We start from the raw sequence: 22,562 nt of genomic DNA on the forward strand, positions 1-22,562 counted from the left end.
GAAGCTGGGAAGAACCCCGCACCTCATTGGTGGCCTAAGTTACCTGCAGTTTGAAAGTTGGTACATGCAATACAGTAAGATGTTTTGAGAGAAAGACCACATTCCCTTTTTATTACAGTATATTATCTGTATGTGTAACATATGACAATATATTTTTGTTATTGTACTATTTTATTGTTGTTCATCTCTTACTTTGCCTAATTTATAAATTCAACTTTATCATAGGTACTTACGGACAGGAAAATACATAGTGTATATAGACTTCCAAATTACACGTGGTTTCAGGCATCCACTGAGGGTCTTAGAATGTATTTCCTGTAGTTAAGCAGGGACTGCTGTCTGTAGAAAAGGAAGCCAAATCCAGACCAGGCAGGCTGACTCGCAGGCTATGGAGAGAGGGTGCTGAATTTTCTTGCGGGAACATAGGGAAGTCATCAGAGGGATTGACTCAGGTTTTGGTGTGGAGGATATGATCAGCTTTCCCTGTCAGCAGAGTCACTGGAGCAGTGCAGGCAGAGAGTTGGGTTTAGGAGACCAGTGTTCCCCCTCTGGAGATGTTGGTGGCTTGGGCCGGGGACAGAGGCTTGTTGATGGTTCTGTGGGATAAAGGAAAGGATGAAGGACAGTTCCCAGACTTTGGCTTAGGTTCTTGGATGGATGGCTGGTGGTGTCACGTAGGAAGATGTAGAGCCTGGGAGAACAGCAGGGTTGGGGTAAGGAGTACTTTTCCTCCCATCCTAGAATTTCTATGAAAACTGATAAAGGAACTTCTATATATCTTTCTATTCCTTTTTTTTTTTTTTTTTTTTTAAGGAGAAACTCTATGCTTTAGAGTCTGCTTGCAAAAATGGAAGATTTTTCTCCTGGATTACCTCATCTTCCAGTTGCCATTATAATAGGCTTTCCAGTGGTGCTTGGATTTATTTCTAGATGATCTCTTTGAGCAATGCTCAGGCATTTTCTATATGAGGTATTTCATCCATGTAAACAAAACTCCGATGAGAGTTGGCTTAAACTCTGGACTTCTCTTATGGTGTCTGTTGACCACTGAGGCAGGGCTGGTCTGGCTTTGACACACTAAAACGTTTTTTAAAATTATGTTAGTATAATCCCACCCTATTTCAGTTTCAGGCTGGTAGGAAAACATTTCCTTATTCATGAGCTTGGCAGCTTTGGAAAGAACGCAAGGAAAATCGCCAGAGCCTGACGCCCATTTCCTTAGTCACCAGTGACCATCAGTCATTTCCTGAGCCCATCACCAGGGCTATTGATGGAGTCACAGGGCTGAGCTGCTGTCCTGGGGAGGGCAAGGCCTCTCAGGCATGAAAGCCTAATGAAGTCACATGCTAGAGACCCTCGAGTCCTTCTAATACCAAAGAAATAAAGGAAATTGAAAAAAAGACCACAAGTCTTCAAGGCAGCTTTACACATTCCTTTTGATTTTTAGAAATGATACTATTTGAACATTTTGCATCTGAGGAAATGTTAAGCTGGACCGTAGTGTAGACCTTCAGAGGCTGAAGAGGGGACCCCAGTCCTTTGCAATGATGGTGGTAAATGGAGTAACGGCAGAGGCCAGCTTTGGCTGGGGCCTCGGGAACTGTCCTAAGAATCTGAGTTGTACTACTTTTTAAAATCCTATAACAACTCTTAAAGTGGGAACTACTATTTATGCCAATTTTATAGATGGAGGAACGGAGGCACATTGAAGGTAAGCACTTGTCAAAAGTCATACAGTTAATTGGCAGTGGAGGTGGCATCTGAACTTGGGTGGTTTGTCTCAGGAGCCTGCAGGAGCCATGTATAGTGTCCTAAATCCTTTTTGTTAATTTCTTATAGAATAAGAATTAATACTGTTACAAGTCAAATAATTATGAAAATGTACAATTATGCAAGCACACTAAAACTGTAGCTATTCTTTTTAAAAGAACCAAAAATATTACGTTTTTGCATAATTATACATTTGCAGTACAGGGAAAAGTAAGAAATAAGATCCGTCATAAGGTACACTGGCATTTGTTTGCTGACTAAAATTTTGCAGTAGGTTTTTTTTCTTGTTATTTTGAGATAGTTATATAGATTCACATGCAGTTGTAAAAATAATATTAATAATTCAGAGAGATCCTGTCTACCCTTTACCTGGTTTCTTGCAAAGGCACTATCTTGCCTAACTGTAGTACGGCACCACAATCGGAAATTGACATCACACAACCCATCTACCCATTCAAATTTCACCAGGTTTACATGTACTCATTGGGGTGTGTGTATTTACTTCTGTGCAGTTTTATCACGTGTGGACTTGCGTGGCCGCCACTACAGGCACGATATAGAACAGTTCCACAATGAGGACCTGTCGAGCCTCCCTCTTATCGTCACAGCCACCCCCTTCCCTCTCTTGTTCTCCAACTCCTGGTGGCTACTGATCTGTTCTCTATGTCTGCACCTTTGTCATTTCAATGGCATTACACAGTATGCATTTGTTTTTGAGATAAGCTTTTGCATTTGGCATCATTCTTTGAAATCCAGCCAAGTTGTTATGTGTGTCAGTAGTTTATTTCTCTTTATTTCTCAGTAGCAGTCTGTGGTGTGGATGTACCACAGTTTGTTTAACCATTCACCCATTGAAGAGCATCTGGGCTGTTTCCACTTTAGGGCTATTAGAAGTAAAGTTGCTGTGAACATTGGTATACAGGTGTTTGTTTGTTTGTTTTTATTATTATCATTTTTTGAGATGGAGTCTCACTCTGTCACCAGGCTGGAGTGCAGTGGCATGATCTTAGCTCACTGCAACCTCCGCCTCCTGGGTTCAAGCGAATCTTCTGCCTCAGCCTCGTGAGTAGCTGGGATTACAGGCACGTGCCACCATGCCCAGCTAATTTTTGTATTTTTAGTAGAGACAGGGTTTCACCATGTTGGCCAAGGTGGTCTCCATCTCTTGACCTCGTGATCCACCTGCCTTAGCCTCTCAAAGTGCTGGGATTACAGGCATGAGCCACTGAGCTCGGCCGGTATACAGGTTTTTATATGAAATGATTTTCATTTCTAACAAATGTCCAGGGTTGCTGGATTATACAGTTAGGTGGATGTTTAGTTTCTAAGAAACAGCCAAACTTACATTTAAAAATAAATAAATAATAAACGGAAACTACCAAAACTATCAAACTTTTTTTTTGAGACGGCGTTTTGCTCTTGTCACCCAGGCAGGAAGTTCATTGGCACGACCTCGGCTCACTGCAACCTCCACCTCTTGGGTTCAAGCAATTATCCTACCTCAGCCTCCCACGTATCTGGTATTGCAGGTGCCTGCCACCATGCCTGGCTACTTTTTGTATTTTTAGTAGAGACAGAATTTCACCATGTTGACCAGGCTGATCTGAACTCTTGACCTGAGGCTCAGGTAATCTGCCTGTCTCGGCCTCCCAAAGTATTGGGATTACAGGTGTGAGCCACCGCACCTGACCTACCAAATTATTTTCTAGAGTGGCTGTGCCATTTTATATTCCCACCAGCAATGTATAAGTGATCCAGTTTATCTGCATCCTCATCAGCAATTGGTGTTGTCACTAGTATTAGCCATTCATATGGACATGTAGCGACATCTCATTGTGGTTTTAATTTGCATTTCCCCAATGGCTAATGATGTTGAACATCCTTTCATGGACATATTCACCATCTGTACATCCTCTTTAATGGAATATCTGTCCATGTCTTTTATTTATTTCCTAACTGATTTATTTTTACAGTTGGGGTTTAAGAGTTTTCGCTGTAGTCTAGATACTAGTCCCTTGTCAGATACGTGATTGGACAATATTTTCTTAGTCGCTTCATTATCTTTGCAGGATCTTTTGCAGAGTAACACTTTTCGTTTTGATGAGGTCCAGCTGATCAGTTTTTTTTTTTTTTATCAGTTTTTCCTTTTACGAAACTTAGGTGTTTGATGTCAACTCTAAGAAAAATTAGGGTTTTGATTCGTGCCTGTTGTCATGAGCAGTGCCTGGCATTGAGAAAGAGACCCATGGAACAAGATACATTGCAGTGTGAATGGTTCTTCCAGCTTCTGTCTGGTCGGGTTTTGCAGTATGTCTTAATGAGCTGCCTGTTTGTTGGGGTCATGGACACAGGGTCTCCCTTGTCTTGCAAAGGCTATAAGGTGATGATGGTATGAAAAGAAAAATATTTCCAGAATAATCCGTGGTACCTCCCAACATAAGATTTTTTTTTGTGCTTGAGAGCCTTTGTCTGAAACACTCTTCCCTGCCCCATCTCTTCCCCACTTTGTCGATCCAGCCCATTCTCCAATGTCCACCCACGTGGCCCTTCCCAGTGTCCGCCCACGTGGCCCTTCCCAGGAGTGTTTCCCTGGCCACTGCCTCTCACCCCAGCCCAGGTGTGCCTGTGCTTCCTTTCTTGCACACTCTCCTCAGTGTCAGAGCATTTGTAAAGTAAATACATGAAAATGAAAGTAAATATCAATTAAATAAGACGATTTGGTTAAAGTCTGCTTCCGCTCTAGACCAGGCTTTCCCAACCTTGGCACTACTGACATTCTGGGCTGGATAATTCTTTGTTGCAGGCGGCTGCCCTGTGCCTTGTGGAATGCTCGGCAGCACCCTTGGCTTCCCTCCATCAGATGCCATGGGACCACCCTCTCTGGTCTCCCCCCACCAGGTGCCATGGGACCTCCCTCTCTGGTCTCCCCCCGCCAGGTGCCATGGGACAACCCTCTCTGGTCTCCCCCCACCAGATGCCATGGGACCACCCTCCCTGGCTTCCCCCCACTGGGTGCCATGGCACCACCCTCCCTGGCCTCCACCCTGTAGTGAAAAGCAATAAAATGTTTTCAGATATTGCCAAATCTCCCTGAGGGACAGAGTCACCCAGGCAGAGAACTGTGCCTCAAGACTCTGAGAGCTGGGAAGGCAGGTGCCAAGTCTCTTTTCGTCCCTGTTCTCTCTCTAGTATCTTAGCACGGGGCCTGGCACTGCAGTGTTTCATTAATGTTTGTAGGATAAATGAAGGGATGAATCAACGTAATACGGGACACTTGTTTACACGGCAACCTTGGAAATACCACCCCGACTTCAAAGGAACAAAGTGGGTTTTGTTGGGACTTGAGCTTCAGGAATCTAGAGTCTTCTCTGTGCAGTTGGGTGTGGGTTTCCTTGCACTCCTCTCTGGCTCACTGAAATGGGAACACGGGAGCTGCTGAGTTCCTGCCTGATAAAAGCCCATATCCTCCATGAACACTGCCAAAGCGGGGCTCTCACAGCCTAGAAAAGGCATCTCTGTTTATCCACAAGGCGTGGACTTCTCGTGAGAAAAAGAGGGCCTCCAGGCAGACATAATGGGCCTCCCTGCAGGTGGCCTTCCTGGGGTGATTTGCACAGGGCAGTCTGCAGACCTAATTCAGTGTTCACCTGCTAGGTCTGCTTTCCCCCTAGCTGGGCCCCGCTCCCTTTTCACGAGGGAGAGGGGGAAAGTAGGGGTTTGGGCTCTGTTTTGCTTGGCTAAGCGGATTAAGTGGGTAGGCTTGGTTTAGAAAGTTCCCAGGCAGTAAGAACAGTGGTTGTAAGATAGTTTAGGGTCTATGTGAACATTTTAGGTTTTTTTCTCAGTGCCTGGCTGTTCTGTTTCCTGAACCTGAAATGATAGGGCTGGCTTTGGCTTAGTAAGAAAGACGTACCCAGTGAGGAGTGAGTAGGCGGGTGGGCAGGGAGGACTGATAATGTCATCCACGGTTCCCTACTGCTGTGTTGTGGGTTTCAGAAGGTGCATCGTGTCAGGAGGGCTCCTCTCCTCCTGCAGAGGAACAGCTGTCCAGTCACTCAGCCCGGGGTTCACACCTTTCCCAGTGCTTTTAGCAGGAGGCTCAGCATGGTGTGCACATGTCCACCTCCAGCTGCCAACCTTCTCAACAGGCTGTAGATGAACGTGGGTTGACAAATTTGATAAGGTGGGCTGGCAGGCCAAAGCTTCAATTACTGGTACCACATCCTTTACCTTCTAGGATGCACAAAAGTAACTGGCCTCATTCCTTCCTCTCCCAAATAGAGAAGCCTTGGCTTGAAAATCCCAGGGAGCAGCTGGGCGGGGTGGCTCACGCCTGTGATCCTAGCACTTGGCATTACTGACATAACTCTTCAGTGTGGGGCTGTGTTGGGTACTGTAGAATGTTTAGCAGCATCCCTGGCCTCCATCCACTAGATGCCAGTAGCACCTTCTTCCCAGGTGTGCAACCAAAAATGTGTCCAGACATTGTCAAATCTACCCTGGGGGCAGAGGGGCAATGTCGCCCACCACCGCCAGTTGAGAACCACTGCACGTAGAGTAACAAACATTGTGTTCAGTTCTAGTGCCTTGTAAACTGTGTCACTTGTTTACTTCGAGTCCTCAATGATTTAAGCACCAGACAGACAGGCAGAAAGAAGACAGCGTTTCTTGACCTTTTTCTCAGTTGACCCTTTAAACTCTGTCACAAGATGCAGCGTGGCATACAGAGCACTGGCTTTTAGGCGTCAGGTGTTTTTTTTTCCATGTACCATGTGTACAGTCTTGCCAGAGTCTTTAATTTTTCTGGACCCTAGTTTTTATCATCTATAAAATACAAATACTAATACCTATTTCTTAAGTTGAGGGTTAAAGTACATGTTGAAAAGGAAGCTCCAGGTACAGTGTCTGCCATATAGTTGATGTCTTATTCTGTTTTTGTCTGTAACAAAATACCACAGACTAGGTGGCTCATAAAAAATTTATTTCTCACTGTTCGGGAGGCTGGAAAGTCCAAGAACAAGGCGCCAGCAGATTCAGTGTTCAGTGAGGATCTGCTTTCTAGTTCATAGATGTGGCCTTCCCTGGTAGAAGGGACTAGCTAGCCTTCTGAGGCCTGTTTTCAGGGCACCACCATTCATGAGGCTTCACCCTCATGATCTAATTAACTCCGAAACACCCAGTTTCTGATACCATCACCTTGGGGGTTAGGATTTCAACAAATGAATTTTGGAAGGACACAGTTACACAAACCACAGCAGTAGGTGCTCAGTAAATGGTGGCTATTATTCTTAGAGGACTTGAGAATGTCTTCCATACATTTTCAGCAAATTGGAATTTTTTTTTAAAGCTGGCAATAACAGTAGTTGCTGATACCTAAAATAGTAATGGAACAGTTAATTTCCATAGAATTATAATTTATTTCATAAATGTGTATTGAGTTGCTACTATATACTAGGTACTATGCTAAACACAGAGAATAAAAGTCATAATCCCTGCCATAAATATCTAATATGTAGATTTGGCCACATAAATAGGTCAAATCATGTTCACCAGAATAGCAACACCACTTACTGAAAAAAACTCAACGTGAAATGGTCTATGGGTTGTAACATTTATCTTAGTGTATATAAAAAGATTCCACTCTCTTTCAACTCTTTCTTTTTTTCCCAATAAATACCATTTTTATTAAAGTTTTATGATCCTTTGATTTAGCCACGGTTGTGCTCCATAACCTTCTCTGCCCCCCTTTAGAACACATTTCAGCTGTTCCAGAATCTAAGTTCCTGATAAAAGGAAAAGGGATACTTCTAAGTGGTGATGTCCTTAAAGAAATTTTGAAAAATACAGAACAGTATACAGAATAATAAACAATATTCATATTCCCACCATCAGAAATAGCTATATAGATATTTTAACATCTGTCTTGCTTGTCTTTTTTTCTGTGCCTGTGTATAATTTTTACATAGTTAATTATATCATAGTTTTTTTTTATTAAGATATATCCAGAATATATTGCCATGTCTTTAAGTTTTCTTCAGATATAGATTCTTAACAGCCAAAGGCTGTCGTGTTGGATGGATGTCATTAACTGTTCCTTACTGTTGGATGTTTTAGGTCATGTTCTCCCAGAAGCAATCCCTGAGCCAAGGATAAAGTGCAAGTGATTCATTAAGGAAGGGTTCCCAGGTGAAACAGTAAGGGAAGAGGAAAAGTGGGAATTAAAAAGGGAAGAAAACAAGCAAGAAATATCAGGTGAAGTCCCACACTCAGAGCTCATGGGGAGCTCTGGAGAGTCAATTACACCCAGACCGGTCGTCAATGGCGATTCGTCTTCAGGGTGGGAATGGTGTTTGTGAACTGTCAGTCATTTAAGGCCCACTAAGAAAGTGTCTTCAACTCCCACTAGTAATTGTCCTAGTACAAACCATTAGCAACAAAGCTCATAGAAACCAGGGGACAAATGCACAAAGCTGGTAAAAGGTCACCCACAGTGTCCCCTCCATGGAAGATTTAGTTTGCAATTATAATTGCTATTGCAGTTATTTATTGCAAAGAAACTTGCAGTGTTTTTGCTACTGAAAATAACAGTAAACACTTTCGGACCTGAATCCATTTTATTACTACATTAGGATTGATTGATAGAAGGAGTATTACTGTTCCAGTAGGTAGATACATTATTAAAATTATTTATGCATACCAGGGATTGCCTTTAAGAAAGATTTTTTAAAAATCAATTTACACTTCTAACACTTGATAGTCATTTTTTTATTGGCAAGAATCCAGGGAGTGTTAGTTTCTCATCTCTGAATTGGGAGCCCCTAGGCATATCAGGGTTATTCCGAAGGATCAGAGAAGTCACGTTCATGGCCCAGTTTTGGGAATAGATTGATAAATAATATCTCAAAATATGATTTTTAAATAATGTATCTAGATACTGATAAAAAGAGTTTGCATTTTATTAACATGTTTAAGAATTCATGGTTGTATTTTATTTTTATAAATACTAAAAATGTAATTAGTCATGAACTATGTGTAATATTTTTTATGTCTAAAAAGGGTACTTCCATGTCTTTTGCTGAAGAGAGAAAATACATTAAAAAGGTGCTTCCTTGTTTTTAAAGACTGAGAACCACTGGTCAATATCACTATAATGTCTTGGGTCACCTCTTGGTTTCTGGATTAGGAAATCACCTATTTGGACCATTACATCTTAAAGACATATCAAAAAGAAAAGTCTATTGGACTTTATACATAGGTAAACCAGATTTAATGATCTAAGTCAGCAGACTGAAAAGCATATCTCAGCACTATTAAAGGTTTTCTGGGACACACCCACCTCCAATTCCACAGCAACCAACCCCTTAATTCTCTTACAGAGACAGCGAAACACACCAGCATTGTCTTAATGTATTTCTGGGTCTTAAGTAGTCTAAGGAAGTTATAAAGATACAGACAGGGCTTTATCAAGGCACCAGTGTTTGAATGTTTTCTTAGCTTGATCCTTGAGACTTTCTAAGTAGTCGCTGAAATGCAAATCAGAGTATTTCAGGTCTTGAGCATTGAAGAGGACCAGAAGAAGAGAGCCAGCATTTACTGAGCACTTGTTCTGAGCCAGGAATTAGGCTGGTTAATGTGTCTTTCTGTTTACACCTATTGAATTCCCATGGCCGCCTTTGAGATAGGATTTCTAATATGGCAGAGAACAAAGCTAAGGCAGATAAAGATTGTGACTTGCCTTGGATCTTTTTGTTAATTGGTGGTAGAACTGGAATTTGAACCTTAGGTGAATTTCCCCAAAACTTAGGGGAAAATAGAGTAAATATCCTGTAATCTTGAATTTTAAAAGACAGACAACTAAGAAAGCTCTAATCTCCTCCTTCCCCCAGCCTTTTCCCATCAACCCAAAGAGATTTCACAACAAATAATATATGGATAAAAGGCATTTGATGCCAGAGTGTATTTAACAATAAAATATGTGTCTTTTCATTGAAGGAACCACTTGAGATGTTGTTGCTATGCTATCCAGTGGCTGAAAAGTTATTTCCTCAACATTTTTAAGTTCCTTTTTGGCCAAATTAATTAGTGTCATAGAATGAACATACACTTTGAAGTTAGACAAAAATTTTTTTAGAAATTCAAATTTCTCTAAGTCTTTCTACAGTAGCCTGAAATAACACATTTTAAAACTACAAAGCTGCTGTCCACTTGATAAATTGGCATTTCCTGTTCTCTAAATTTTAAAGATGCTGAGTCATTTTGGCAACAGTACGCTTCCCAAGGATTACCAAGATGCGCTTTAGTTTGCTTGTTCACCTGATTTGGTATCGTCAGAAAATGTGGTAGATGTCTGGAAAATGAAGACAAGTCTTGGTGGACATTATTTCAGTAATGCCTACACAGGTTTGAGAGACAGAGACCATATGTGAGGCTTAACCCTGATTACTTGTGCATTAACAATTACTGTCACCTTACAGAGACAGGCTTAATCTCCCTGGGTCACCTCCTGAAGAGTCTCTAGAATGCCTCTTGCCAAATACCCTTGACAGTGTTGGCAAAGAACTGGTGAGAAACGTTTGGCCTGAATGCTGGACAGCATGATTCTACTTAAGGCCACTCAGAAGTCTTGGTTTGGCAGCCCAAAACCTTGCCTGTAGATTTCTTTCTTTTTTTTTTTTTTTTTTTTTTTGAGACGGAGTCTCACTCTGTCACCAGGCTGGAGTGCAGTGGTGGGATCATGGCTCACTGCAACCTCCGCCTCTCAGGTTCAAGCGATTCTCCTGCCTCAGCCTCCAGAGAAGCTGGGATTACAGGCATGTGCCACCAGGCCCAGCTAATTTTTGTATTTTTAGTAGAGGCGGGGTTTCACTATGTTGGCCAGGATGGTCTCGATCTCTTGACCTCATGATCCACCCATCTCAGCCTCCCAAAGTGCTGGTTACAGGCGTGAGCCACTGCGCCTGGCCTTTGCCTGCACATTTTTCTTTTCTTTTTTGAGACAGAGTCTCACTCTGTCACCCGGGCTGGAGTGCAGTGGCACGATCTCGGCTCACTGCAGCATCCACCTACCGGGTTCAAGAGATTCTCATGCCTCAGCCTCCCGAATAGCTGGGATTACAGGGATGTGCTACCACGCCCGGCTGATTCTTTGTATTTCTAGTAGAGACAGGGTTACATCGTGTTGGCCAGGCTAGCTTTGAACTCCTGGCCTCAAACAATCTGCCCACCTCGGCCTTCCAAAGTGCTGGATTACAGGCATGAGCCACTGTGCCTGATCTATACACTTATTTCTTTGGGAAGCCCTGGCAAGAAAAGCTATTGAGAGATGTCATGATTCGGACACAACCTACCTGCTGTTTTTCTCTAACTGCTGTAGCCCCTGTAGATTATAAAGGGGCCCTAGATTACAAGAACCAGAATCCTAGCAACTCACAGACCAGAAGGATAGCGAGACTTTCCCAGTGCCTGAGAGGTCAGCTTTCACTGAAGGGCGGACAGGGGAGAGGCTGAGATAAATCCGGGGACTCCCCTGGTCGTGCTGTGAGTCAGTTGTTCATCGCTGGCATCTGCATTGTTAGGATTCCATTTTTAGGATGGGCTTGATTCAGGAGACTGGCTGCTGTCACATGAGGGCAATCTGCTTTTGATTCTCCCAGCCCAGCTTTTAATGCCCAGCGGGCATCATTACCTTGTCATCATCCAGTCTAGATGACCATGGGAGGCTAACCGATTCAGTGTCAGCAGCTAGGTTTTCATAATTTGATTTTCCAGTGATGTGTGAGCCATCGGTGTAAAACAGTGTCACAGTCTGGTTTTCCTAATTTGAATTTGGATATAGTCCAGAGAGGGGTGTAAGTGGACTTTGGATTTTCCTTATCACTGTTGCCCAGCACTTCCACAGTTAATTTAGAGTTTGTTAGATAAGGGTGCTCAGTGCTACTTTTTCCTCACTAAAAGGAACCAGAGCTCTTTGGAGAAGTGGCTGATTCCATCTGGAATGGAAGATGTACAAAATGAGCCTAAACATCTTGTCAGACCGGAAAGCAAGGAGGTTAACAGGACTCAGGGTCGTATCAGAAGGTTTAAGAACCAGTGTGAACAGGCTCATTTTGAGCACCAATAAGAATAATATTTGCAGTGGATCAAGACCCTTAAAGTATGTTGAAAAACATGAGTTTATAGTGATACAGAAAACAAAACCCTCTAGTCAATCAACCTATTTTGAATTATTTTGAAAACTGTTAGATATGGAAGATGAATCTAGAATTTATCCTGCCCTGGTAATGCAAAATAAACCTCAGGGTAACCCAGTAGTTCATTATGGGAGATTTCTTTTTAGATAAATATTCTAATAAGTGAAGAAGGAAAGTTAGAATTATAACAGCACCCACATTTGGTAGCTCCTAATAAGACAGTGCACTTAGGCAGTCATCATGAGCAGCTGCTAACACCTCAAAGAGACAGCTACTGATTCCAACACGCTCTATAGCACCTCTACAAAATATTCTTGCAAAATGAGAAAATTGGGGCTCGGCAAGGTGGCTCATGCTTGTAATCCCAGCACTTTGGGAGGCTGAGGTGGATGGATCACGAGGTCAAGAGATTGAGACCATCCTGGCCATCATGGTGAAATCCCATCTCTACTAAAAGTACAAAAATTAGCTGGGTGTGGTGGTACACTCCTGTAGTCCCAGCTACTTGGGAGGCTGAGGCAGGAGAATTGCTTGAACCCGAGAGGCAGTGAGCGGAGATCATGCCATTGCACTCCAGCCTGGCAACAGAGGGAGACTCCATCTCAAAAAAAAAAGAGAGAGAGAGAGAGAGAAAATTGACTCAGTCTGATCAGTCCCTACAGCTAGGGTCAACAGGCTTTTCACATAGACGGCCACATAGTAATTTTCTTGGCTTTGCAGGCTATACTGTCTCTGTTGCAGCTCGGCACCTCTGCGCAGCTCCCTGTCATAGCACAAATGCAGCCATAGACGAAACAAAACATATGGTCAGATCCGGCTCATAGGCTGTAGCTTGCAGATGCCTGCTCTAGCTCTAATAGTTTACAGGAAGAACAGAAAACAGAGGAACTTGTTGAGTGGCATCACGTTGATACAGTTAGCAAAATCTAGCCTAAGGAAGCTCTACAGGACAAAAAACCTGGCTTCTTCAACAAGAAAAAAGTCCAAGGAAAAAGTTAAAAATAAAGTAGCTAGAGGAAGATTTTAAAAAGGCAAGAGACGTAACCAGTTGCAATGTACGGAGCTTACTTAGATCCTAATTCAGATATACTATATAAAAAAGACAGGTAGATAAATGTGAATATGGGCTAGACATTTAACATGTTAAGGAGAGTTCTTCTGCGGTGTGATGTTATGGATATATATTTTAAATCCTTAGGTTTAGACTATATGTTGAAATTGTTTTGAATGCTGTTATATGATGCCTACAGTTAACTTCAAAATTATCTTTGATTTGAGTAGAAATAAACCAAGCCATGCATTGATAATTGTTTTTTCTGGATGTTGAGTATAGGCGGGAGTATTAAATATTTGCATCTATTTGATATCTCCCATGGGCTAATAGTTTTAAAAATATACATATGTTTTATAAAACATGATCACTTTAAACCTTTTCTAGAGAATGAGAGGGGATGGAAAACTTTTTCTCCGTTAGACACTTCTGTGTCCTCCCAAAGTAGGTGTGCACTGTCCAGCTAAGAATGGACACAGAAGAATCTTTCCCGTGGTTTTTCCCACCAAACTGTCTGCCTACAACTTATTATGCCACATAGAGCAGACTAGTGTCAAATTATTTATCATTTGTTCGTGTGCTATATGTAAACTATTTTATAAGACTCTATTAGGTAGAAAATGAGCTTCATCGTTTGTGACCGGGGATCCTAGACTCCATTGTTCAGTTGTTCAGCACCGGTTCCAGGCTAAGGGTCTGGTCACAGGTGCTCACACAGCCTCGAGAGGTCATGGCAGTGGCGGCCATGGCGGGGTGTGAGGCATCCGGGAGCAGCAGGAGCGGGGCACACTGGAAAGCGGGTGCCCAGCCCATAGGGGTGGCAGCTATGCAGAACGTTTGCCATGGGGGTGAGGGCCCAGTCATACCAGAACTTCCATTCTTTTTCATTTTCCCTGAGAATAACCCTAATCTAGACTTCTGATGTTTTTTGACTTTTAGTTGCTAAAAATATTTTTAGAACACTCTATTTCACATCAAACACTTGCTGGATGAGTCCTACCGATCAACTTCTGATTTTGTGTCTATCAATGAACGGTAAGGCCCTAAACTGACCCTGTGGGCACCAGGAGTCTAAAGTCCCTGCTTTCTGTGAGCTTCTAGTCTACTTGGGAGGAAAGAAAACATACTTGGAAAACAACTAAAATGAGAGATGCAAATAGGAAATGTGATAGGAATTCAAAGAAGGGAATGAAGAACCCCATCTGTAACAGTCAGGGAAAACATCACACACACTGTGGAAGGATTTGGGAAGAAGTGTTGCCATTGCTAGGTGGAGGCTAAGGAAGAGGTGCAGACGCTCAGGATTGGGAAGGTAAGCTCTATCAGCAGGAACTATGACTCTTGAAAAAGAGAAGTGTTGGTAAATTTTTGGAGACTAGCGCCCCTCGCCGCATAGCCCACCAGGGGTTAATTTTTCGGAACACTCAAGTGAAAACAGGCAGCAAACTGTTGAAAGTATGGCACTGAAGGCAGAGAGTCTGAGGATTTGAGCTGCATATTTGAGCATCGCCTGTGTAGAAGAAACGGTTGACACCATTGCGTCTGTAGATAGAGTGGGTTCCTCTAATGTCTGCCATTGGCAAGTGGTGCATTTATAAATGTTGGGGATGTATTTTAAGTCTGGCATTTGTAAAACTACCATCCCATTAGTTACTGCATTAAATCATGGCTAAAACTCAAAGCAGTACCCAACTATTTCAAAAACATTCCCCATACTGAAAAGCAGAAAGGTTTGAAGTAAGAGAAACTGGAAGAACATGGGGAAGGAGATAGCTGGCATTTGGAAGGATATGCCTGTGGCGATGCCTTTATTGATGGGCTTATGGTCTTCCCTCCAATGATGGCCTAGAGACTTATTGTTTGCTGTTGTGAAAACAATATTCAAGAAAACGATAATCCCCCATCTTATTGCCATGCAGTACATTTGGGCAGCACTCTGATTTCTCTCTGATTTGAAAGTGTAAAGTGTAATTTCTCTTAAAAAGGAAAATGAACAGGAGGTTTCTATGTACTTCCCATTATGGCGTCTGCTTATTCGAGGGATAAGCATTGCAAAGCTTGAGAATTCCAGGTTACTTCATGTACACGATTGTCTATTTGGACACGAGTGTGTTTCATGGTGAGGAATTATGCAAGCCTAAAGGAATGTATAGATCACCATCCACTCTCCTGGCTACTGAACTTTGGAGAAAAGTGAAACCTTATTCTTAGATATATGTAAGCCAGGTGAATTTAAACGAGTGAGCATTTGGCCTAGGAAACCAAGGCCAAGGAGGAGAAGTCCCAGTACATGAATCAAAAGTAGCTCTGATTCCAAGTTCTGCACAGCTTAACACTGTCCAGTGCACTTTTATGAAATTGTGCATAGACAGCTCTCAAAAACTTCCCAAGTCCAAGAAACACAGAAAAACACCCAAAGCAGCTTTTTTCCATGTCATAGTAAAATTATTCTTTGAGCAAAAATGTACAACCAAGCAAAATTCTGCTAAATAAGATACCTCTTTATTTGAGAGACTGTCCTTGTGACTTTAAGACATTGGAGCTGTTAGATGTCTCATGGTCACTGGTCCATTCGCCCTGTTTTTACAATGTTCTCTCTCTATTTGTAGTATTTGAGTCTATCAACTTTAAGCTGCCAGAGGAAAAACTAGTTTAATGACCGTGGCTTATGAATGCAAATTCTAATATTTATTCAAATATTCACTAATCTAGGAGGGTTTCTTTGAGGCGGCTCCAGGAGTACAGATTACAGCAGGCCGAATATAGATACCAGAATAGACTATAATGCAAGAGTCCACAATTGAGATGGAAGAAGTTGGCCACTGGATTTGGACATTTCTAACAAAGATTGTGCACATTGTTTTATACTTACGATGGCTTTGTGCTGTATTAAATTTTAAAGAGGAAACTTACTGCCCAAGAGAAAGAAAAGGCAAGAGGGAGGCAGGGAGAGGAGAACAAAATTTCTAGTTTTTAGATGAAAGGAATAAAGCTTCCATGGTCGGGATTTGGAAGCTCTCCAATGTCCAGTAGGCTCCAGGAAACTCAGTGGATTGTCATGGCATTAGAGCCAGTCCTAGGTGCCAAAGTCAAAATAGGCCACGCTGGCCAGTCAGCCCAAGCAGGAGCAGCGTATGTAGGTCACTTACATGTTTTGAATTTAGACAGGCTGAGTTTACACAATCGTTTTACAATGAAGCTCTGGAGAAACACAGAACGTTCTAAATCTTTAGAAAAATGCTTGTTTCACAATATATAAGAAAATTGCAACGTCAACTACAATGATGGCCTCAGTGGTTCACATTGGGGCCATCTGTGTTGGGGAGCCGGGTGGGGAGTTCTGTGTGTGCCCACGGTCCTTGCTGGATGTAGTGCTGGCTCTCCCCTTGGAGAGTGTCTTGAGTTGACCTTGAGGATCAGGATTAAACATAGCATTTTCGTAGCCACAGTCCATAAACACCATTTTGATGCAGTGAAAAATAATTAATAAAAACAAAGTATTTATGACCCATCGGATGAATCTCACAAGTGTTTGTTGAACATCTCCTATGCCCTAGGGTGGGAAGCGCAGGAAATGCATTGAAAGGAAGGCAAGGAGACACCAAATACAGGGCCAGTTTGGCCTAACCCTGTCGTTGTGCCTGTGTTTCCCCCCAGAGCACACAGAGGCAGGATTTCCCCCTCCCTCCAGATCACCTGTCTCTTCAAAGGCTCCCCTCTGTTTTATTCTCTGCAGTCACCCCCAACCTCCCACACGTAATGAGAGAGGGACACATTGGCTCCACGGGAGACTTGTGCTTAGCGGGAGCTCGGGCCTCTCGGGGAAGACCTGAATTAGCCGCATCACAAATGCTGCTTTTGTTTTACCAGCTGCCACTGTTAAGTTCTTACTTAAGGAAAGTATTTGCTTTTCCATAAATACATGTAAATTTCCTACCTCTTACTTTTCGTAGCCAAAGAGAGCTCCGGTGAGTGATAATTAAGGAAGGAAGCTTATTTAAAACAAATCACTATAGTTGAGAGTGTCCGTGTAAGCAGCGCCATCCTCAAAATTTCTGAATTTACTATTGTTCTACCCTGTTGTAACTTTAAAGCTGTCACTTAAGTGTCTTTTAATTAGTAATTCTTTCATTTTAAAAGCAGTGTGCTTATGGTAAAAGAATCAAGCACAAGTGGTGATAAGATAATCATAGCAAGCCGAGGGATTTATTCCCTTGTTTGAAATCCTCCAGGGGTTTCTTGTGACCCTTGGGATGAAATCCCAGTGCCTTTCCAGGCTTTACAGGACGTTATTAGATCTGAACTCTCCTTCAGCTTCACCTTCCTGTCTCCCTTCTCTTCTCCACGACCTTAACTTCATTGACATCTACACTGGCCTCTAATACACCAAGTTGATTCCCACTTCAGGGCCTCGGCCCTGCTCTCCCTCTACCCAGCGCACTGTTTACCCATCAGCCTGTAGCTCCTTCCCCCATTCAGGTCTCATCACCCATGTTCCTGCCACAGAGATGGCTTCCCGACCACACTGTCTGATGCCCACCCCCGTCAGCCTTTCATCTGCTCCCATTCCTGTATTTTATTATCATGGCCGTTACCCTTTTCTGAAAATGCTTTATTGCTTGCTGGTTTATTTTCTGTCTCCCTTCTAGATTGTAAGCTCAGTGAGGGCAGGGATCTTGTCCATTTAGTTACATCATATGCCCAGCACTTAGAAAACGGCCTGGCACACAGTGGACCTTCAGTAAATATTGGTTTAATTGGATGAAGGGCACTATTGAGAATTAAATAATGAGTAGGCCTGACATGGTGGCTCATGCCTGTAATCTCAGCACCTTGGGAGGCTGAGGCGGGCAGATCACTTGAGGCCAGATGTTCGAGAACAGCCTGGCAAACATGGTGAAACCTCGTCTCTACAGAAAAAAAAAAAAAAAAATTTCCCAGGCAACATGGTACACACTTCTAATCCTAGACACTGAGGAAGCTGAGACATGAGAACCCGGGAGATGGAGGTTTAAGTGAGCCAAGATTGTGCCACTGCACTCCAGCCTGGGCAACAGAGTGAGACCGTCTTAAAAACAAAACAAAACAAAGCAAAAAAAGAAAACACACAAGAATTAAATAATGATTAGTATAAGACCTGGCACATTGTAAGGACCCAAGAGATGGAATTTTGCTTCCTCTCTCCCCACCTCCCCAGAGTGTGTTTTAAAAACAGATTTAATTACACTTTTCTGTCTTAAATGTATTCACATGGCATTCAGTTATGCTGAGTACAGTCAAGCATACATAGGTGAGTACAAAATGGTTTCCTAGGCTGGGTACAGTGGCTCACCTCTAATCCAAGCACGTTGGGAGGCTGAGGCAGGCGGATCACTTGAGGTCAGGAGTTTGAGACCAGCCTGGCCAACATGGTGACACATGCCTGTAATTCCAGCTCCTTGAGGGGCTGAGGCAGGAGAATTGCTTGAACCCAGGAGGCAGAGGTTGTAGTGAGTCGAGATCACACCACTGCACTCCAACGTGGGTGACAGAACAAGACTCCATCTGGAGAAAAAACCAGACACACACACACACACACACACACACACGCAAATAGTAAAGTGCCCATTTAAGTATAATTTAAATATTCTTTAACTTACTTTTTCAGGTCGTCCTTGGTGGAAGGAACCATGAGCTGGCACCTCTCCCTCTTCCTCTTGGCCTCTGTGACGCTGCCCTCCATCTGCTCCCATTTCAATCCTCTGTCTCTCGAGGAACTAGGCTCCAACACAGGGATTCAGGTTTTCAATCAGATTGTCAAGTCGAGGCCTCATGACAACATCGTGGTCTCCCCACACGGGATTTCATCGGTCCTGGGGATGCTTCAGCTGGGGGCAGACGGCAGGACCAAGAAGCAGCTTGCCATGGTGATGAGATACGGCGTGAATGGTGCGTGTGCACAGTTGCTCACTGGCGGGGCCCTTGCCTGAGAGTCTTGGGACAAGAGGGTTTATGGCTTGATTTTCGTTGACAACCCCAAGAAGCAGAGCAGCCAGAGGGGTTTTGCTGGTGCCACTAGGGGCTTAGGTTTAGTCTCTTCTAGAGAACAGACACTGTGGTGCTGGCAGTTAGAAGAGCTAGACTCTGGTCCCTTTTCTGTGACTTAAGCTTGGGGTCTGCCACTAGGTCTCCTTTCCCAGGGCTCCAGCCCTCATCCCTGCAGGGGGACACTTCCTGGCTTACCACCTCCATGGTGCCCAGGGCTGAGTTGTACGGTGGTTGTAGATGTGCTTGTAAACCACGTAGGAGGAGCTGGGAAGGGGTGGCTGTGGGGCGCACAGGGCCTTGTGATGATGGAGCCGTGCTGGGTCTTGATTGTGGTGTTGGTCACGCAAATCTGCACCAAGGATAAAGTTGCACAGACCTCCCCACCCACCCCATAACAGGAGTCTATGAAAAATGAGTGAAATCCTAATGCACCCTGTGGACTGACCTGATGGAAATTTCCTGATGTGACAACAGTACTGCTGGGAAGACTGGGTGAAAGGCACGTGGGACCTCCCTGCATATTGTTTTGCTACTTCCTGTAAATTTATAATTATTTCAAAATATAAAGCTAAACAAAGACTTGGAACCAATCCAGATGCCCATCAGTGATCAATTGGATAAAGAAAATGTAGCACATATACACCATGGAATACTATGCAGCCATAAAAAAGAATGAGTTCATGTTCTTTGCAGGGGCATGGATGAAGTTGGATATCATCGTTCTCAGCAAACTAACATAGGAACAGAAAACCAAACACTGCATGTTCTCACTCATAAGTGGGAGTTCAACAATGAGAACACATGGACACAGGGAGGGGAACATCACACACTGGGGCCTGTCAAGGGTATGGGGGCAAGGGGGAGGGAAAGCATTAGGACAAATACCTAGCGCATGCAGGGTTAAAACCTAGATGATGGGTTGATAGGTGCAGCAAACCACCATGGCACATGTGTACCTATGTAACAAACCTGCACGTTCTGCACACGTATCCCAGGGCCACGTGAGGCTCAATGAAAAAGGTTTAGTTTGAGTTAAAGAAAACCCTTTTACAAATGACCTATTTAACTGAACGAGCTTCATCTCCTGACACTGTTTTGCTTCAGCTGAGGGGTCTTGCCCAGAGCCGTGTCCCACCTGTTGTCCCCGTAAGTGCAGCGCTCAAGGAAGCACGACTGGCTCCCCAGCCCTTCCTGGCCACCAACATCTTCTGCGACCTTCCACAAGTCACATTCACATCTAGGTCTGCTCACTTCATTGGAAACAAGGGAGTCTTCCTGCCCGTGTTCTTCCACCTAGGCTGGCCCGAAAGTTCTGAGAATCTTGACTACACTGGCATGGTCAGCTGGAGAGTGAGTTGAGGGAGGTGGCGATTGGTGTCATTCAGTGCCCCTCTGCGCCTGCCTCCGACTCTGCTCAGCCTGGCCTCCAGGGCTGCCAGCACCAAATGCCTGATCTCACTGCACTGTTGACGCAGCATTACACTTCTGTATGAGTTTGCAGTTTGTTCACCTGTTGGAAGCATGGAAGGACTAAAGATTTGGAACATGCAGTTCTGCCCCTTGCGTGGAAGTTCAGAAAACTCTTGGTGATTTAAGACTTCCTGGTGAATCACTGCTAAAATTTATGGCCTTTCCTAGCGTGATCCAGGCTGTGTCGGCCGAGACAATTCCAAAAAGCAACTGGACTTCGTTGTTTGTTTTAATGTTGAGCCACACTGATGTTAAGTCATTATTTCTGAAGTTCTGACAATATTGGCCTGTTGGCCATCCACCACTGCCTCACCCCTACCCCAAAAGAGCCAGGAGCTGGCAATTGGCCCTGGAAATATCTTTCAGCCTCCAAAGCCTGCCGTTTTCTTCCTTGTAAAATGGGCCTGCACCATAGAACAGTTGTAACATGTGGTCATGAGCATCTAAGAAAGGGCCATCCCCATGGTAAAGCCCTACACATGCCGCCTTTGTGGACCCTGAGATGACGTTGCCCTGCCCTGTGTAAAGGGTCTGAAGAGGTCACACATGCAGGGTGGCAAATTGGCTCTCTAGGGGACCATCAAGGTGACTCTGGCAGGATGTTTTAGGACAGTGTCATTTTGAAGAGACCCCAAGCAGTGAAGAAGGATCTGTAATTTGAGCTCTCTATAGAAACACATTTCATCCTTATAACTTACTTGCCTCTTTTTCACCCTCTCAAACTAAATGGAGCATGTATGAATGGCTCATGTAAAATAAAGCTTACATTGCCATAAAATTAATCTCCTTACTCTTTGAGCTTGATACCAAGTAAAAACCACATTGCTGTGGATGGCGGCGCATGGTAATTTTTTTATAGTCTTTCTAATGCTTATTTTATTCATCTTTTTTTCCAAAATAGAAAAAAACAAAAAGAAATTACATTGTTAAATCTTTGGCAAGAAAGGAAGCAGCACTTAATAATGTTAGACAAGAAATACAGAATTAGGAAGTTCCCTTTGATTTATTCCCCCTTGACTACAGAAGTGAGGACTGTGTCAGCATTCATATTGACCCGGTACCCAGAAAGGCTACCATGTGAATGAGGTCTGCACTGGGAACGTGGCGAGAACACCTTGAATATGCCTGTTTTGATGCAGAAGCACAATTGATTTTCGAGAGCTTCAGTAGTTATGCTTTGACCCTACTCCCTCTTTTTCTTAAGAAATAGGCCCCTGAGAAAACAGAAGACTTGGTTTCTTGCTCCTCATAGCTATCTTGTTTATATTGTTCTTTTTTTTTTTAATTTTTGAGACAGGGTCTTGCTCAGTCACCCAGGCTGGATGCAGGGGTGCCATCATGGCTCACTGCAGCCTCAACTTCCTGGGCTCCAGCAATCCTCCCACCTCAGCCTCCCCAAGTAGCTGGGATCACAGGCGTGCCACCATGCCCAGTTAATTTTGTATTTTTGGTAGAGATGGGGTTTTGTCATGTTGCCCAGGTTGGTCTCAAACTCCTGAGCTCAAACAATCCACCTACCTCAGCCTCTCAAAATGCTGGGATTACAGGTGTGAGCCACTGCACCTGACCTATGTTGTTCTCACTTGCTGCAATATAAAAGATTTTTTAAAGTTTTCTAGATTCTTACAGAAATATTGCTGTATTTTCTGATTTCTCTTTTAGGAGTTGGTAAAATATTAAAGAAGATCAACAAGGCCATTGTCTCCAAGAAGAATAAAGATATCGTGACAGTGGCTAACGCCGTGTTTGTTAAGAATGCCTCCGAAATCGAAGTGCCTTTTGTTGCAAGGAACAAAGATGTGTTCCAGTGTGAAGTCCGGAATGTGAACTTTCAGGATCCAGTCTCTGCCTGTGATTCCATCAATACCTGGGTTAAAAATGAAACCAGGGGTGAGTGGCCACAGTATGTCATATGATTGCATAGTTTGTGAATGAAAGCATTAGCTGGCCCCCAGGACTCAAAGTCATGTCTGCAAGTCCAATCCAATGGCCTGTCCACTGAAAAACTCCTGGACCCAGGGAAGTTCTGGTCGGTCTCTCTTCCTTCCCCTTCA

At 43.5% G+C, this 22,562-nt stretch overlaps 1 protein-coding gene across 3 annotated transcripts in view; it reads left to right on the top strand.

Annotated features, from left to right (window-relative positions):
* SERPINE2 (serpin family E member 2) overlaps positions 1 to 22,562 on the top strand; it is a 66,513-nt gene that overhangs the window by 19,741 nt on the left and 24,210 nt on the right. For all 3 annotated transcript variants that reach the window (XM_032277656.1, XM_032277655.1, XM_032277657.1), the window contains exons 2-3: positions 18,659 to 18,939; positions 22,171 to 22,398. In XM_032277656.1, the coding sequence (XP_032133547.1) occupies positions 18,681 to 18,939; positions 22,171 to 22,398 (487 nt within the window). In that variant the 5' untranslated portion in view covers positions 18,659 to 18,680. The remainder of the gene's footprint in view (positions 1 to 18,658; positions 18,940 to 22,170; positions 22,399 to 22,562) is intronic.

The sequence above is a fragment of the Sapajus apella genome, unplaced genomic scaffold (assembly GCF_009761245.1).
Source record: "Sapajus apella isolate SASKATOON/1434 unplaced genomic scaffold, GSC_monkey_1.0 scaffold10, whole genome shotgun sequence".
NCBI classification, from domain to species: domain Eukaryota; kingdom Metazoa; phylum Chordata; class Mammalia; order Primates; family Cebidae; genus Sapajus; species Sapajus apella.